The sequence below is a fragment of the Mustelus asterias genome, chromosome 7, assembly GCF_964213995.1.
Source record: "Mustelus asterias chromosome 7, sMusAst1.hap1.1, whole genome shotgun sequence".
In the NCBI taxonomy this organism is placed as follows: Eukaryota; Metazoa; Chordata; class Chondrichthyes; order Carcharhiniformes; family Triakidae; genus Mustelus; species Mustelus asterias.
In genome coordinates, this window is record NC_135807.1 from 136945902 (window position 1) to 136963404 (window position 17503).

The following is a 17503-nucleotide window of genomic DNA, read 5'->3' on the forward strand; positions in this document are numbered from 1 at the left end:
AACATCTGCTGACTTTCTGCAGAGGAGTTTTTGGGCAAATAATCGACACTGCACAGAGCCAAACTTTTGTTTTGGTGCCAGCAATGTGTCTTAATCGCGATCTTTGCAAAATGCTTCTGTCTCTGTTTTTTTTTTCCTTTTGGCCTGTAGAAGAAAATGACAATTAGAATGGCCGTTTCCAACTGAACAACCAACTGAACTTGCTTTTAGGTGACTGCGGAGACCATGTTGTGGTGGTAAATTCGAGGCATATTGCATTCTCTGGAAATAAGTGGGAACAGAAGGTGTACTCCTCTCACAGTGGGTGAGTAGAAAATTAGTAAAACCAGATAAAGGTTGTAACTTATAGCATATTTATTTCACATAGGATCATAGAATGGTTATAGCTCAGTGGAAGGCCGCTTGGTCCATCATGCTTGTTCCAGCTCGCAGTACAAGCAGTTGAGTTAGTTCCACTCCCCTTCCCGTGCCTCAAGGCCTTGCAAGTGTTTTCTTTTTCAGAAATTTGTTCAGATAATTAACCAACTCCCTTTCGAAAGCCGCAGTTGAATCTACCTGCACTACACAAATTTCTATGCAGTCACCCAAGAAACTTCCGCTGTATTTGCTCCCTCCTATAACCCAGCGATTTTGAAACTCAAGGTTGGCACTGACTGCCTTTCTTCATTTGGCTCCTACTTTTCTTTGAACCTTGATAGCATCTCCCTTTTGAAGAAGCCCACTCCATTCACCCCTATGTAATATATGAACGGTATGCTTTGTCTGTATAGCGTGCAAGAAACAATACTTTTCCCTGTATACTAATAAATGTGGTGATGGAAATATGACAATGTGACGGTGGCACAGTGGTTAACACTGCTGCTTCATGGCGCCAGGGACCCGGGTTCAATTCTGGCCTCAGGTCACTGTCTGTGTGGAGTTTGTACATTCTCCCCGTGTCTGTGTGGGTTTCCTCCCACACGCCAAAGATGCACTGCTTAGGTTGTTTGGCCATGTTAAATTGCCCCTTACTAATGGGACTAGCTAGGGTAAATAGATGTGGTTAAGGGAATAGGGCTTGGGTGGGATTGTGGTCGGTGTAGACTTGATGGGCCAAATGGCCTTCTGCACTGTAGGGATTCTATGATCTATGAAATCAAAAGGTCTAAATGAATGTTCTTAATTAGTATTGCAGCTTGTTAAATACATGAAAATTGAAACATTTTCTAGGATTGCCAAAATCATGGTAATTAATTTGGGCTAATACTAATAGCTAAGATGCCAGAATGGAGTACGTTGGAAATTCGAAAGTGCCAATTTTAATTTCAGATATCCTGGTGGATTCAAGCAAGTGACAGCTGCCCAGCTGCACCAAAAGGACCCAACGGCAGTGAGTATATGGATATTCTCTTCAGTTCAGCTATGGTCTTATTAAATGGCAAAGCAGGCTCAAGGGGCCGAATGGCCTAATCCTACTCCTTGTTTATATGTATGTTTGTAGATTCTATAATACATTTTACTTTTGGATTAAGCTTTAAATTGATGTATAACGTTACTTCATTCGTAAGATAATGAGGCAATGCCGCCTGTGCTTTGAAGAAGGATCATATTGGACTGGAAGCATCGGGTTCTCTCTCCACAGACGCTGCCCAGTCTTGCTGAGCTTTTCCAGCATTTTGTTTTAATTTCAGATTTTGAGTATTGGTAGCATTTTGCTTTTATTTTGGCATCATCAGTCCGTTACTTTTATAAAAGAGTTATGCAACCAGACACAAAAAATGTGGCACTGTATAAAGTATAGCTTGGAAAAAAAAATGTTTTGAGAACTACAACGATCCTGTATGCGAGCTCTATTGAATGGCCTGCAGATAAAATACATGGTGTAGTTTGATTCTGAATCATACAAACAAGAGACTGATTCAATCTGTGGCCTGTGCCACAAATAGCCAGTTAACTGGTGGAGTTAAGTTGAGAAATGGGTTAAGAAGAAGTAAAGTGGACCGGCACTTCTGTTCATGATTACAATTCAGAAATGTTCTCCACTGGAGCTATGAATGTGTCGATTCCAGTTAATTAAAAGATTGGCCCGGAATCTGGTGCCAGTTGAGGTCAGGTTGCCAGCCAACACTCAGTGTGCAGGCTCACATTCCAAGAATGCACTTGGGACAATATATGTTAATGACTTGGACGAGGGAAGTGAATGCACTATTGCCATGTTTGCGGATGACACAAGATAGGTGGGGACGCAAGTGGTGGGGATGACACGAAGGGTCTACAAAGGGATATTGGCAGGTTAACCGAGTGGGCAAAAACTTGATGGAATATAATGTAGGAAAATGTGAAATTATGCACTTAGCTAGGAAGAATAAAGGAGCTGAATATTATTTAAACGAGGAAAGCTGCAGCACAGAGGGATTGGGGGGTCCCTGTGCATAAATCACAAAAAGCTAGCGTGCAAGTTCAGCCGGTAATATGGAAGACCGTTAGAATGTTGGCTTTGTATCAGAGGGAACGGAGTATAAAAATAGGGAAGTCTTGCTAAAATTATACAATTAACTAGTTAGACCACTTCTGGAATACTGTGGACAGTTTTGGTCCCCTTATCTAAGGAAAGATATACTGACATTGGAGGCGGTCCAGAAAAGGTTCACTAGGTCAACCCTGGGTATGGAGGGATTTTCTTGTGAGGAGAGGTTGAGTAGGTTGGGTCTGTACTCATTGGAGTTGAGAAGAATGAGAGGCCACCTTATTGAGACATATAGGATTCTCGGGGCTTGACAGGGTCGATGCTGAGAGGTTGTTTCCCCTTGTGGGAGAGTCCAGGACCAGAGGCACAATCTCAGAGTAAGGGGTCGCCCATTTAACACCGAGATGAGGAGGAATTTCTTCTCTCAAGAGGGGAGTGAATCTGTGGAATTCTTTACCACAGAGGGCTGTAGAGGCCGGGTCATTGAGTATGTTCAAGGCTGAGATGGAGAGATTTTTAATCAGTAAGGGAATCGAGGGTTATGGTGATAAGGCGGGAAAGTGGAGTTGAGGATTATTACATCAGATCAGCCATGATCTCATTGAATGGTGGAGCAGACTTGATGGGTCGAATGCCCTACTTCTGTACCTACATCTTATGGAGGTGGTGTACTAAGAGTTGCTTTTGTTTATTGGAACATGAATACAGAAGGCAGCCAGTTAGCCTCTTGAGTCCGTTCTGCCAGTCATCGACACCATGGCTGATCTGTAACTTAACTCCATGAGTGGGACTTTACGGTCTCGTTCGTCCCAAAACTGTAAAATCCTGTCCGAGGTCAACGGACCTTTCCATTGTCAGCCCCTCACCCGCTCCGATCCCCGTGGCGAGCGGAGTGGTAAAATTGCGGCTCATATGTCTTTGCCCAATATCCCTTTGCTTAATACAAGTCCATCAGTCTCAGTTTTAAAATTAACCATTGATCTAGCACCAATTGCCATTTGCAGAGAAGAGAGGTGCAAACTTCTACCATCCTTTGTATGTAGAAATGTTTCGTAACTTCAACCCTGAAAGGTTTAGCTTTAATCTTCACACTATGTCCCCTGGTCCTAGACTCCCCAACTAGTGGAAATAGTTGCTGTCTATCTATGCTGCCTGCTTTCCTTAATATCCTGAAAACTTCAATGAAATTACCCCTTAACCTTTTGAAATCCAGGGAATGAATGTGTATCCTGATCTGAGTCACTGCCTTCATGAGGAGAGCAGTAGGGATAACTGGAATAAAAAAAATGAAGGGAAAGGAAATTAAGTGTTGATGTTAAAACCGTTCCCTGTAACTGATACAGAACAATGCAAGAAGCTTACAAAACACACCTGCATCCAAATAAAAGTGAAAGAAAATGAGATAAATTGCACTTGCTCAAACTCCTTACTCATGGCTTACTGCTTACTTCTTACTCATGGCTTACTTATGGCCCTTACTCAAACTGAGCCGAGAACTGAAAAAACACCTAAGGAGTTGTGTTAAAACCATTGAAACAACTTGGTCATAGCACTGAGGAGAGAAGGATAGACATTTGTCATATCAGTTTTGGTACACAGTGAAAGGCCTTCAGTGTAAGCATAGCAGTGAGATAACAGTCTCACTGTTATTTGTTTAATATGCACATATTTACATCCTGATAGCTGAAAAACCATCCCACGTGATGGCCTTAATCTGTGCAGTGTATGTTAAAGCCCTCTGCTTGTAATTTGGAATTGAGCACCTGGGTGCGCTGTTTCCTCATATCTGTCACTGGATCATAAAGAAAAAATTCTTCACGGGTCATTCATTTTGCAAGCACCCTGTTCTTCACTTTGACACAAGTTATAAAGCGGTGATCTAACCACAACGGGAAAACACTTGGCAGCTAATGCTGCATGACTCACATTGTCCTGTGTGTAAAAGAAAGAGACTGAAGCATTAAATACCGATGTGGTCCATGCCCACATGCTACAAGACCTGGGCAGCATTCAGGCTTGGTCTGAGAAGTAGCAAGTAATATTTGCACCACCAAGTGCCAGGCAATGCCCAACTCCAACCATCTCCCCTTGCCTTTCAACAGCATTCTCATTGCTGAATCGCCCTGTCTACCGTCAAGATCTTGGGAGTTACCATTAACCACAGACTGAGCTGGACCAGCCACATAAATACAATGGCTGGAAAAGCAAATTGGGGTTGGAAATCTGCAGCAAGTAACTCAACTGACTCCCAAAGTCTGTTCACCATCTACGGCTCCAACAACACTCAAGAAGCTCGACACTATCACCCACCAGCGCGTGCACAGAGCAGTGTGTATTATATACAAGATGTACTGCAGCTACTTCTTTGACAGCAACTTTCAATCCCACGACCTCGACCACCTGGAAAGACAAGGGCAGTAGACGCATGGGAACGCTACCACTTGCAAGTTCCCCTCCAAGCCACTCGCCATCCAGACTCGGAAATATATCGGCCGTTCCTTCACTGTTCCTGGCTCAAAATATCCTGGGATTCCCCAGCAGCATTGTGGATGTACCTGCCCCAGATCGACTGCAGTTGTTCAAGAAGAGGGCTTACCACCGCCTTCTCAAAGGCAGCTAGGGATGGGCGTGGAAAACAAGTGCCTCAACTGCAATATTCACATCCCATGATGGAAAAATAGTATGACATGCTTTTGATAGCATTCACAACCTAAAGATATCCCAAAGCACAGTACAGCAATGAAGTACTGTTGCTACATAACCACTGTTATGATGATGGAATCCTGGCCGCCAACCTGCCCGCAGTGAAACCCTCCAAAAACACTAATTAGATCACTAAAATAAAGCTGATTATTTGGTTATGTTGTTTGAGGGGTAAATGTTGACTAGAGAACCTGTTCTGTTTCTCTTTTGAATTGTGACATGGGATCTTTTATTTTTATCTAGGAGGGAAGATAGGGACTTTGTTTTAACATCTCACCTGAATGACAGTACCTCCAACAGTTCAGCACTCCCTCAGTACAGTACTGCTAGGTTGTGATGTTTTGTTTTAGAAAGATCATCTGCTGTTAACCACAATACGAGTTTCACTTCTCTTTCAGTGGAAGTTCGTCCCTCACATTTTGAAATTCGCTAAGGCACGAGGACTGGGATTCTCTGGCCATTCACTCCCCGTCACTGTTGCCAGAGAGGACGGAGAATTTGGTGCTCGGCCAAATCTCCATTCACTGCAGTGGGACGGGAGAATCCTGGCTGCGAGCTAGGTCGGAGAATCCAACTCAATGTCTCTTTTATGTATGTTTTTCTGGAAGTTTGTGGGAAGGTTGTGCCAAGACTGGATACATCAGTACCAAAAACGTTGCCAATGACATTGTACAATCTAAAAATAAGTGACTTTCCTAACTTGAATCTGTTGGTGTAAAAGACTTCCCAAAAGTAACTGTGCAGCACCAAATAATTATTACTTTTCTTTTAAAATCTGTGATGATTCAAACTGCAAGATACAAGGAGTTCCTAAAGGCCTAACAGTTCGATGTAAAACAACACTTGTTGGACACTGGCTCACTGATTTCACCCATCTTGTCTGATAATAAGTTGACTGTGAATTGGGTAACATTGCCGGTCGCTGGCAGGAGGCGATGAACCCTCTCCTTTTCAATAAACTCCATATAGTTGACAGTTGTCAAAAGCTTGCAAGATTAAAATGTTTAAAGAAAGAGACAGAGATACATTCAAGTTAATGGGTTTCAATTATTTTGTGTGTTTTTAATTAAAAATCCTCTTGGTGTCTTCAGTACTATTACAAAAGAGAAATATTTCAGTGTACTGGAACCACTCAGCTGATCAGCGTCTGTGCAGTGACAGGTGGGTTAACATTTCAACACCAGACATTAACTCGTCCGTTCATTCTGTAGATACTGACTGACCTGCTGAGTTGTTTCCAACTTCTGTTTGTTCTTGTTTCATTCCCTGAAAGTGCTCTGTGAAGTCGGAACTGAACAATTGCTGGGGAAATGTGTGCACTGTCGATCTTTGTCTAGTTACTCATGCTGGAACTTGCAGTTTGTATTCTTCTCAGTCTCTTGAAGCGTTTATTTGTAGCCCTACCCTGGCTCTGTCCTTACTCTCCAACTGTACAGCGAATTAAACTCTTGCTAATCCTATTATTATTCCAGCTGAGAGTGCCTTTGGGTATATGGCAACATTGGACTCGCATCAAACCGTTGGAGGCTTCATCAGCTCTTTGTATCTCGCACTTTTAATCATTATATATTTTTAAGAAAAAATGAGGGAAAAGAAATGTAATAATTATGTAGTGCCCCATACAATTACTTTTGGGAAATCTCCTAAATCAAGGCAGTCACTTCATTCAGGCACTCACTTATTTTTAGATTACAGTAATTGTGCTTGGAATTTTTTGTGATAAGTAACCATTTATTGTATACATGTTCCGTTAAATCAAGGTCCTTTTTTCTCCAGTCTGCAACACCACAAGAAAAATTGTTGAGGTTTTTTTTAATATAAGTGCAATAAGTTGACAGAAATACAATCCCGTGAAGCTATTAAAACTTGCAAAAGAGAGTGTGCAGCTTTTGATATGTAAGTTACCAAGGTGTGGGGAGACTGTGAATTCCTCTTTATCAGATGCTGGCGTGAGCAAGATGGGACATTTTACCAAAGGATAATTTATTAGTAGGGCCACACTTGGAATACTGTGTACAGTTCTGGTCACCATATTACAGATCGGATATTATTAAACTAGAAAGAGTACAGAAAAGATTTACATGGATGCTACCGGGACTAGGTAGTTTGAGTTATAAGGAGAGGCTGGACAGACTGGAACTTTTTACCCTGGAGCGGAGGAGGCTGAGGGGTGATGTTATAGAGGTCTATAAAATAATGAGGGCCAGAGATCAGCTAGATAGTCAATATCTTTCCCCCAAAGGTAGGGAAGTCTAAAACTAGAGGGCATAGGTTTAAGGTGAGAGGGGAGAGATACAAAAGGATCCAGAGGGGCAATTTTTTTCACCCAGAGGGTGGTGAGTGTCTGGAACAGAGGTAGTAATAGAGGTGGGTACAATTTTGTCTTTTAAAAGCATTTAGACAGTTACATGGGTAAGATGGGTATGGAACATAGAACATAGAACATTACAGCGCAGAACAGGCCCTTCGGCCCACGATGTTGCACCGACCAGTTAAAAAAAAAACTGACCCTCCAACCTAAACCAATTTCTTTTCGTCCATGAACCTATCTACGGATCTCTTAAACGCCCCCAAACTAGGCGCATTTACTACTGATGCTGGCAGGGCATTCCAATCCCTCACCACCCTCTGGGTAAAGAACCTACCCCTGACATCGGTTCTATAACTACCCCCCCTCAATTTAAAGCCATGCCCCCTCGTGCTGGATTTCTCCATCAGAGGAAAAAGGCTATCACTATCCACCCTATCTAAACCTCTAATCATCTTATATGTTTCAATAAGATCCCCTCTTAGTCGCCGCCTTTCCAGCGAAAACAATCCCAAATCCCTCAGCCTCTCCTCATAGGATCTCCCCTCCATACCAGGCAACATCCTGGTAAACCTCCTCTGCACCCTCTCCAAAGCCTCCACATCCTTCCTGTAATGTGGGGACCAGAACTGCACACAGTACTCCAAGTGCGGCCGCACCAGAGTTGTGTACAGTTGCAACATAACGCTACGACTCCTAAATTCAATCCCCCTACCAATAAACGCCAAGACACCATATGCCTTCTTAACAACCTTATCTACTTGATTCCCAACTTTCAGGGATCTATGCACACATACACCTAGATCCCTCTGCTCCTCCACACTATTCAAAGTCCTCCCGTTAGCCCTATACTCAACACAACTGTTATTCCTACCAAAGTGAATTACCTCACACTTCTCCGCATTAAACTCCATCCGCCACCTCTCGGCCCAACTTTGCAACCTGTCTAAGTCTTCCTGCAGACTACGACACCCTTCCTCACTGTCTACCACACCACCGACTTTGGTGTCATCAGCAAATTTGCTAATCCACCCAACTATACCCTCATCCAGATCATTAATAAATATTACAAACAGCAGTGGCCCCAAAACAGATCCCTGAGGTACACCACTTGTAACCGCACTCCATGATGAATATTTACTATCAACCACCACCCTCTGTTTCCTATCCGCTAGCCAATTCCTGATCCAATTTCCTAGATCACCCCCAATCCCATACATCTGCATTTTCTGCAGAAGCCTACCATGGTGAACCTTATCAAACGCCTTACTAAAATCCATATATACCACGTCCACTGCCTTGCCCCCATCCACCTCCTTGGTCACTTTCTCAAAAAACTCAATAAGGTTAGTAAGGCACGACCTACCTGCCACAAAACCATGCTGACTATCACCTATCAATTCATTACTCTCCAAATAACTATAAATCCTATCCCTTATAATTTTTTCCAACATCTTGCCGACAACAGAAGTGAGGGTATAGAGGGATATGGGCCAAATGTGGGCAATTGGGACTAGCTCAGTGGTTAAAAACTGGGCGGCATGGACAAGTTGGGCCAAAGGACCTGTTTCCATGCTGTAAACCTCCATGACTCTGATAGTGCAACCATAGCCTTGTTAAAACTGTTAGATTTGTATTATTTTCAAAAGTCTCTTTACAGGAGCTTGCACCCTTGCTTGTATCTAGCCTTAGATTCACTGCTATCTTTTTATATAAAATCTTGTACGTTCAAATAATCTGACTGAAAAACGCACTGGAACATTTTATTACGTGATCTGAACAGACTAATCTCATCTAACATTGTTATATCCAAATGTAGCAAAGTTTGGGATAGCATTCTGTTCACCTGAGCAAACTTGTTCTTGAATACTTGACCTTGTGATGTATCTTTTATAAGTTTTGGTAAACCTTGTCCCAAAGGTTATTATGAAGAACCTGGTAAAAGTTTCAGTGGAGTATTTTTGTTACAGATTGTAAAGTTGGCTATCTATGGTATGCTGCCACGGAACTTGCTTCGAAGAACCATGATGCAAAGGTTGCATCTCTTCCCAGATGAGGTACGTGTTACCGGCATCAATTTTATTTTCACTATTAAACATCCATATTCAGCTGAGAATGTTTCTTGTGACAATCTTGCCTCGATTGGGAGTAATTATGGGCTCCCATTAGAGTCAAACCACCAATTCTGCTGAGCTGGCTGCCCTGAGCTAATTGACGCATCTCAAACTTTTACAAGCCTCTTGATTAAAAGAAAATCCAGCTGTTTGTGTGGATTTTTAGCCCCTATTTAGTCCATTTATATTGCAACCCTGCCTTTGAAGGCCCAGCTGATAGAAACTGAAAGGATTGACATGTCTCGGAGAGCAGAGGGTTGCTGGCAGTGTGTGTAACTGATGGCGTGTACACATCTTCCTCTGACATGGAGGTTGGGGTCACTCCGTGATGGAAAATGTGCACTAATGCTTGTGAGAAGTTCTTTAATACCATGGCAGTCATTTTTGAGGAGCTGCGATTTTTTTTTTAAAAGTACACACTGCAGTTCTAATGCTGATGCCTTCCAGCTGGCCTGTTTAAAAGTAAACCAGTGAATTCATTTCATGGTCAACCACGGACAGTTCCACAACACACGCAGTGGAGGATAAAAAGCGGTCTGCCCTGGCACCGCAGGGACAACCCACCCAGCAAGAAGCTGATTTTGATTTGATTCATTATTGTCGCATGTATTAGTACATGATGTATATAGAAACATATAAGATTATGAAGGGAATAGATAAGATAAAAGCAGGGAAGTTGTTTCCACTGGTGGGTGAAACTAGAACTAGGGGGCATGGCCTCAAAATAAGGGGAAGCAGATTTAGGACTGAGTCGAGGGGGAACTTCTTCACACAAAGGGTTGTGAATCTGTGGAATTCCCTGCCCAGTGAAGCAGTTGAGGCTACCTCATTGAATGTTTTTAAGGCAAGGATAGATACATTTTTGAACAGTAAAGGAATTAAGGGTTATGGTGAGCGGGCGGGTAAGTGGAGCTGAGTCCACGAAAAGATCAGCCATGATCTTATTGAATGGCGGAGCAGGCTCGAGGGGCCAGATGGCCTACTCCTGCTCCTAGTTCTTGTGTGGCAATGCTGGCGTTAGACTGGGGTGGGCACAATAAGAAGTCTCACAACACCAGGTTAAAGTCCACAGGTTTATTTGGTAGCACAAGCTTTCGAAGCGCTGTCTCATCACTGACCTGTTGAAGTGGCAATGCTCCGAAAGCTCGCGGTACCAAATAACCCTGTTGGACTTTAACTTGGTGTTGTGAGACTTCTTACTGTGTATTAGTATATAGTGAAAAGTATTGTTTCTTGAGCTCTATACAGAAAAAACATACCGTTCATAGAGAAGGAAAGGAGCGGGTACAGAATGTAGCCATAGCTAGGGTGTAGTGAAAGATCAACAACTGGGAGAAGGCAGGAGAATGGGGATGAGAATCATATCAGCCATGATTGAATCACGGAGCAGACTCGATGGGCCGAGTGGCCTAATTCTGCTCCTGTATCTTACGGTCTTAATGCAAGGTGGGTCCATTCAAAAGTCTGACAGCAGCAGGGAAGAAGCCGTTCTTGAGTCGATTGGTACGTGCCCTCAGACTTTTGTATCTTTTTCCCGATGGAAGAAGGTGGAAGAGAGAATGTCTGGGATGCGTGGGGTCCTTGATTATGCTGGCTCCTTTGCCGAGGCAGCGGGAAGTATAGACAGAGTCAATGGATGGGAGGCTGGTTTGAGTGATGGACTGGGCTATGTTCACAACCTTTTGTAGTTCCTTGCTGTTTTGGTCGGAGAGGGAGCCATGCCAAGCTGGGATACATCCGTAAAGGATGCTTTCTATGGTGCATCTGTAAAAATTGGTGAGAGATGCCGAATTTCCTTAGCCTTCTGAGAAAGTCGATATTCCACTCTGTTCCATTGCAAGCTGGTTTGAGCTAAGCAAGGGTCCACCCTTCCTGTCAGCGAATTTCAGCAGCTTTGAGGTTTGTTGACCCAGTGACTGAGGGACATGTGGAGGCTCGCACTTGCATTCGTTTGAAGAAAGGAATAAGTCAGAAACAAACTTAGAAACAATCGGTCTTCATTTCCTTTATTACATTCCAGTGCATAGGACATATTTTACCGAATGCTCCTTCTGAAAATATTCTGTAATTGAAAACATGCATAAATGTCCTTCGCTGGAAAAGAACTTCAGAATTGAGTGGACCTACTGTAAAAAATTCCATATGATTTTTATTTCCGTGAACAGTTAAAGCATTCAAATTTCCACTGATATTATTGATGGGATATATTCTGCTGCCTGTTAAAATTTTTTGCATTGAATATATTTTGAATTAGTCTGAATTACTCTCATGGGGACAGATAGTTGCAACCTGGTGCTTTGCGTTTGCATACACAATTTGTTTTTTTTCCAAAGTGCAGTTGTGATTGTATTTAACTGGCAGGGGAGTCAACGATCAGGCAGGCTGATCTCCCAGGCTAGGGGAGAGTCAACGATCAGGGTAGCCAATGAGGTTTAACCAAAGTGTCACCTGGTGCAATTTTTCAAACCCATCTTCGCCTTTTTTTTGACTGAGGTGAAATGTCAGATCAAAGCCAAGGTGGGCTCAATGCATCATCTTGTCAGTTTGCATCTTGTCTCTCGTGAGGACCGTGAATTGGATTAGTTGGAATTTGAATTTGGATTGAATAAAAAATTTGAAAAAAAATTGTGTTAAATAGTGGATATTGCGAACCCTGTAAAAAATTGATAACTTTTTAGAGAGTTATGAACCCCCTCAGTGACCAGCACCAAGAATCACACAACAACATTTCACATTTCAAGACTTTTACGACCACAGACTAAAATCAACATTGACTAAACATTACTTAGTGGACAGCTAATAAACTAAACTAAAGAAAAGGTTTTTCCTGGTATCTTAACCAAAGGCCCCATGCCATATTGATACGTTGCACCCTGGACACCCTATTATAGGAAGTATATTAGTAAACTAGGAAGCGTGTAGAACAAATTTACTCGGATGCTACCGGGACTTGATGGATTGAGTTCTAAGGAGAGGCCGGATAGACTGGGACTTTTTTCTCTGGAGCGTAGGAAGCTGAGGGGTGATCTTATAGAGGTCTATAAAATAATGAGGGGCATAGATCGGCTAGATAGTCAACATCTTTTCCCAAAGGTCGGAGAGTCTAAAACTAGAGGGCATGGGTTTAAGGTAAAAGGGGAGAGATACAAAAGGGTCCAGAGGGGCAACTTTTGCACACACAGGGTGGTGAGTGTCTGGAACAAGCTGCCAGAGGTAGTAGTAGAGGCGGGTACAATTTTGCTTTTAAAAAGCATTTAGACAGTTACATGGGTAAGATGGGTATAGAGGGATATGGGCCAACGCGGGCAATTGGGACAAGCTTGGGGGTTTAAAAAAAAAGGGGGCGGCATGGACAAGTTGGGCCGAAGGCCCTGTTTCCATGCGGTAAACCTCTGACTCAATTACACCATACTCTCGACACGGTGGCACAGTGGTTAGCACTGCTGCCTCACAGTGCCAGAGACCCAGGTTTGATTCCCGGCTTTGGTCGCTGTGCGAAGTCTGCACGTTCTCCCCGTGTCTGCGTGAGTTTCCTCCGGGTGCTCCGGTTTCCTCCCACAGTCCAAAAGACATGCTGGTTAGGTGCATTGGCCATGCTAAATTCTCCCTCAATGTATCCGAACAGGCACCGGAGTGTGGCAACTCGGGGATTTTCACAGTAACTTCGTTGCAGTGTTAATGTAAGCCTTATTTGTGACAGTAATAAATAAACTTTAATAAAAAACTTTAAAAACTCTCCGCAGAAATGTAGCCTTTGTGAAATCCCAGGCTGTGCCCAGCTTTAACAGGGTTTCATCACCTTGCTCCATCCGGGTGAATCTTCCCGTGACCTTTTAAACAAAGTCCCCTTTATTCAGTTTTCTGAGCACAATCGAGCGGAATTCCAGTAGCAAGGCAAACTCTGGCAACTCCTTGCTCCTTAACTTTCCACAAGTCGTATTTCATTGAACAGGGGAATTCTTCCAGAACAGCACTCTGCTTTCTGGTTAACCTGGAAACCGTTCTTTTCCTCTGCTGGGCAGCACGGTCTCCTTCCCAAGTCTCTCTATGTGACTGACTCTGAGAGTTTGAGAGTCTTTGCACAGCAAGACCAGCTGCCTCCTCCCTTGTGTCAAAACCTGCAGCTTATTTCAATAAGTTTTGACTGGGCCACTGTCCCCCTGTGGTAGTCAGGTAAGATAGGCTTTTCTTTGGGCAGATTTCATAGGTCATCTTCCCTCCTCTCCAAACAACTCTCATTCTACCTTGAGTTTTACCAACGTTTACAGATGCACCATAGAAAGCATTCTTTCTGGTTGTATCACAGCCTTGGTATGGCTTCTGCTCTGCCCAAGACCGCAAGGAACTACAAAAGATAGTGAATGTAACCCAATCCATCACGCAAACCAGCCTCCTATCCATTGACTCCATCTACACTTCCTACTGCCTCAGCAAAGCAGCCAGCGTAATTAAGGACCCTATGCACCCTGGACATTCTCTCTTCCACCTTCTTCCTTTGGGGAAAAAGATACAAAAGTCTGAGGTCACGTACCAACCGACTCGAGAACAGCTTCTTCCCTGCTGCTGTCAGACTTTTGAATGGACTTACCTCGCATTAAGTTGATCTTTCTCTACATCCTAGCTATGACTGTAACACTACATTCTGCACTCTTTCATTTCCTTCTCTATGAACAGTGTGCTTTGTATAGCATGCAAGAAACAATACTTTTCACGGTACCCTTTAACTTTGATTTATTGTCACATGTATTAACATACAATGTAAAACATCACCTTATAAAAGTACAGCATTCATAACAATATCACGCCGCCTTAAAGGTCCCTGGAGAGATTTCAGAAAGGAGCAAGGATGATTCAAAGATTTGCAGTTTGAGATTTTTGAGGAGAGCTGAAGTTGTTATGGAAGAGAGACATGATCACAGGATGGCTTACATCCACCAGAGAGAGCAGACAGAGCTTGGGTTTAATGTCTCAGCTGAAAGACAGCACTCCAACAGTGTAGCACTCCTTTGGCACTGCACCGAGATTATCAGCCAAGTTAATCACCTGCTCAAGTCTGTGCGATGGCCCTTGAACCCACAACCCGATTCTGAGGCAAGAATGCTACGGTTGATGTACAAACTGAAGAGAGCCAGTTGGGGAGAATGTGAAATAAATTTCACTGAGCAAGTAAGAGATTAAAAGATTTTTTTCCCCTGTCGGGAACATTGATTTGTGGGACACTTTCCTGGCCAGAAGCAGTGGAAGCTGTGTCGATGAATTACCATTTCAAAAAGTTTATTTATTAGTGTCACAAGTAGGCGTACATTAACACGACAATGAAGTTGACGTGCCAGTTAGACGCATTGGCCGTACTAAATTCTGTCAGTGTACCCAAACAGGCACCGGAATGCGGTGACTAGGGGATTTTCACAGTAACTTCATTGCAGTGTTAATATAAGCCTACTTGTGACACTAATAAATAAACTTTAAACTTTTCGGACTGTGGGAGGAAATCGGAGCACTCGGGGGAAACCCACACAGACACGGGGAGAACGTGCAAACTCCACGCAGACAGTGATCCAAGCCGGAAATCGAACCCGGGTCCCTGACACTGTGAAGCAGCAGTGCCACCATGCCAAACGTAAAGAAGTTTTATTTGGTTGGGATCAGCAATGAAGGTTGTTGGAATATATATAAAGGGATAACCTAATACTTGGCGCAAAATAATTCCTGTGTATGCTGTAGGTAAAGTGTATTATGTATTGAGGGCAGCAGACGAGAACTGAATACTGGAGGTGTGAGGGTGGATAATTCATAGAACCATAGGATCCCTGCAGTGAAGAAGGAGCCGAGGCCCTATCCCTGTAACCCCATGCTTTTACCCTGCTACTAAGGGGCAATTTAGCACGGCCAATCAATCTAACCCGCACATCTCTGGAGTGTGGCAGGAAACCAGCGCACCCGGACAAAACCCACGCAGACACTAGGAGAACGTGCAAATTCCACATAGACAGTGACCCAAGGCTGGAATTGAACCTGGGTCCCTGGCGCTGTGAGGCAGCAGTGCTAACCACCGTGCCACCCCTTGATTTCACATTTTCCTTCTGTAAGAAACAGAAGCAGGAGGAAGCCATTTGATCCATCGACCCTTCTTGGTCATCCAGCAAGATCATTGCTGATCTGATTGTGGCTAAACTCTGCTTTTCTGCCTAACCTCCCCACCATTACCCTTGACTCTGTCAGATTAAAGATCTGCCCAGCTTATCCTTGAATATGCTCATTGTCCCAGCCTCCATTGCTCTGGGCGGGGTAGAGGATTCAGGTGATTACATTTTAGGTCAGGGAGTATTTGTGGACACTTGTGTTTTGATTAATGGATGGGATTATGTTCATGATTGGTAGGTTGTATGTGGTGCACCTGGGGTGCTACGTCCTGGGGAAGGCCTGACACTAACCAGTGCCTGACAGGCATGTAATTACATCAGGCCTTCTCCAGTAGAGGCAACAAGGGGCACCCATGGGTGCCCCATCCGGCTGGTGAGATACCCGTCGCACAGTGGTTAGTACTGCTACCTCACAGCGCCAGGGACCTGGATTCAATTCCAGCCTCGGGTGACTGATGTGTAGAGTTTGCACATTCTTCCCGTGTCTGCGTGGGTTTCCTCCGGGTGCTCTAGTTTCCTCCCACAATCCAAAGATGTGCAGGTTAGATGGATTGGCTATGCTAAATTGCCCCTTAGTGTCCAGGGATATGCAAGTTAGGGGGATTGACCATGCTAAATTGCCCCTTAGTGTCCAAAACTGTAGGTTAGGGGGATTAGTGGGGTAAATATGTGAGGTTACTGGGATAGGGCAGGGGAGTGGGTCTGTGTAAGATACTCTGTCATATAGTCGGTGCTGACACGATGGGCTGAATGGTCTCCTTCTGCACTGTAGGGATTCTGTGATTCTATGGTTAAATTCTGTCTGATGGACTTAAAGGTCTTTTCTTACCCATGCATTATCCACTCTGTTAACTGTAGTTAACATTGCTACAAATAGCAGGCTATAGCTGTTAGCCATTATTTTAATATGGGCCATTTTCCTGTTTTGCACTGATTTTAAGGAGCTCTGATTGAGAATAATGGGACAGGCAACTTGACTATAATCATGGTCCAAATATATACAAAATATGCACAAGCCATTCCCATCCTTGATGAGGAATCTTATTGCTTGCAGAGCTGAACAGTAATGACGACATTTGGAAAGTGGAATGATTTGTAAGTGCAGCACTCTTCAGGAATGATGGCCTTTAAGACAATGCATAATTATGTAAAACTTGCCCACTGTTAGCTTACACTGAAGGTCCCAGAAAAAATGTAAAGAAGCTTTCAACGAAAATGCGTCATGAAGGATTTTCCATTTCAGATTTTAAAGGAAAAATTGCCGTTTTTAAGGCAGCATTTGTACATTTCTTTCTTCTAACAGAATTCTGTTTCATCTAAATCAAAGCCTTGCAAGTATACAGTACTGTGTTCAGGTCAAAGCACTGTGCAGCTCAGCTGCAGTTCTTCCAGCTTGTCAACACTAGTTAGTTAGTTAGTAGTTAGCTGAAACATGAAAAATGGCCACATAAATACTTTGACAGAGGAAACCTAGCTGAGCAAGGAGACCGCCGTTAGGGCAGGGGAATAAAAAGGGAGATTGAAAGAAAAAAAGATCCAAAGATAATGCTAAATCAAAGAGAATTCCTGGCATCTCACGATGCATGTACCCATTCTATACATCTGCAGCCTGCATGAAGCATCCTGGATTATTTTATAAGCTCAAAGGTGGAAATAATCCAGGCACGATGGCACAGTGGTTAGCACTGCTGCCTCACAGCGCCAGGGGCTCGGATTCAATTCCCGGCCTGGGTCACTGTCTGTGCAGAGTCTGCACGTTCTCCCCGTGTCTGCGTGGGTTTCTCCGGGT

The 17503-nt window shown here is 43.5% G+C and overlaps 1 protein-coding gene across 2 annotated transcripts in view; it reads left to right on the forward strand.

Moving 5' to 3' along the window:
* The window catches only part of mrpl13 (mitochondrial ribosomal protein L13), a 100702-nt gene that overhangs the window by 37825 nt on the left and 45374 nt on the right, over positions 1-17503 (forward strand). For both annotated transcript variants that reach the window (XM_078216890.1, XM_078216889.1), the window contains exons 3-5: positions 211-304; positions 1309-1369; positions 9428-9514. In XM_078216890.1, the coding sequence (XP_078073016.1) occupies positions 211-304; positions 1309-1369; positions 9428-9514 (242 nt within the window). The remainder of the gene's footprint in view (positions 1-210; positions 305-1308; positions 1370-9427; positions 9515-17503) is intronic.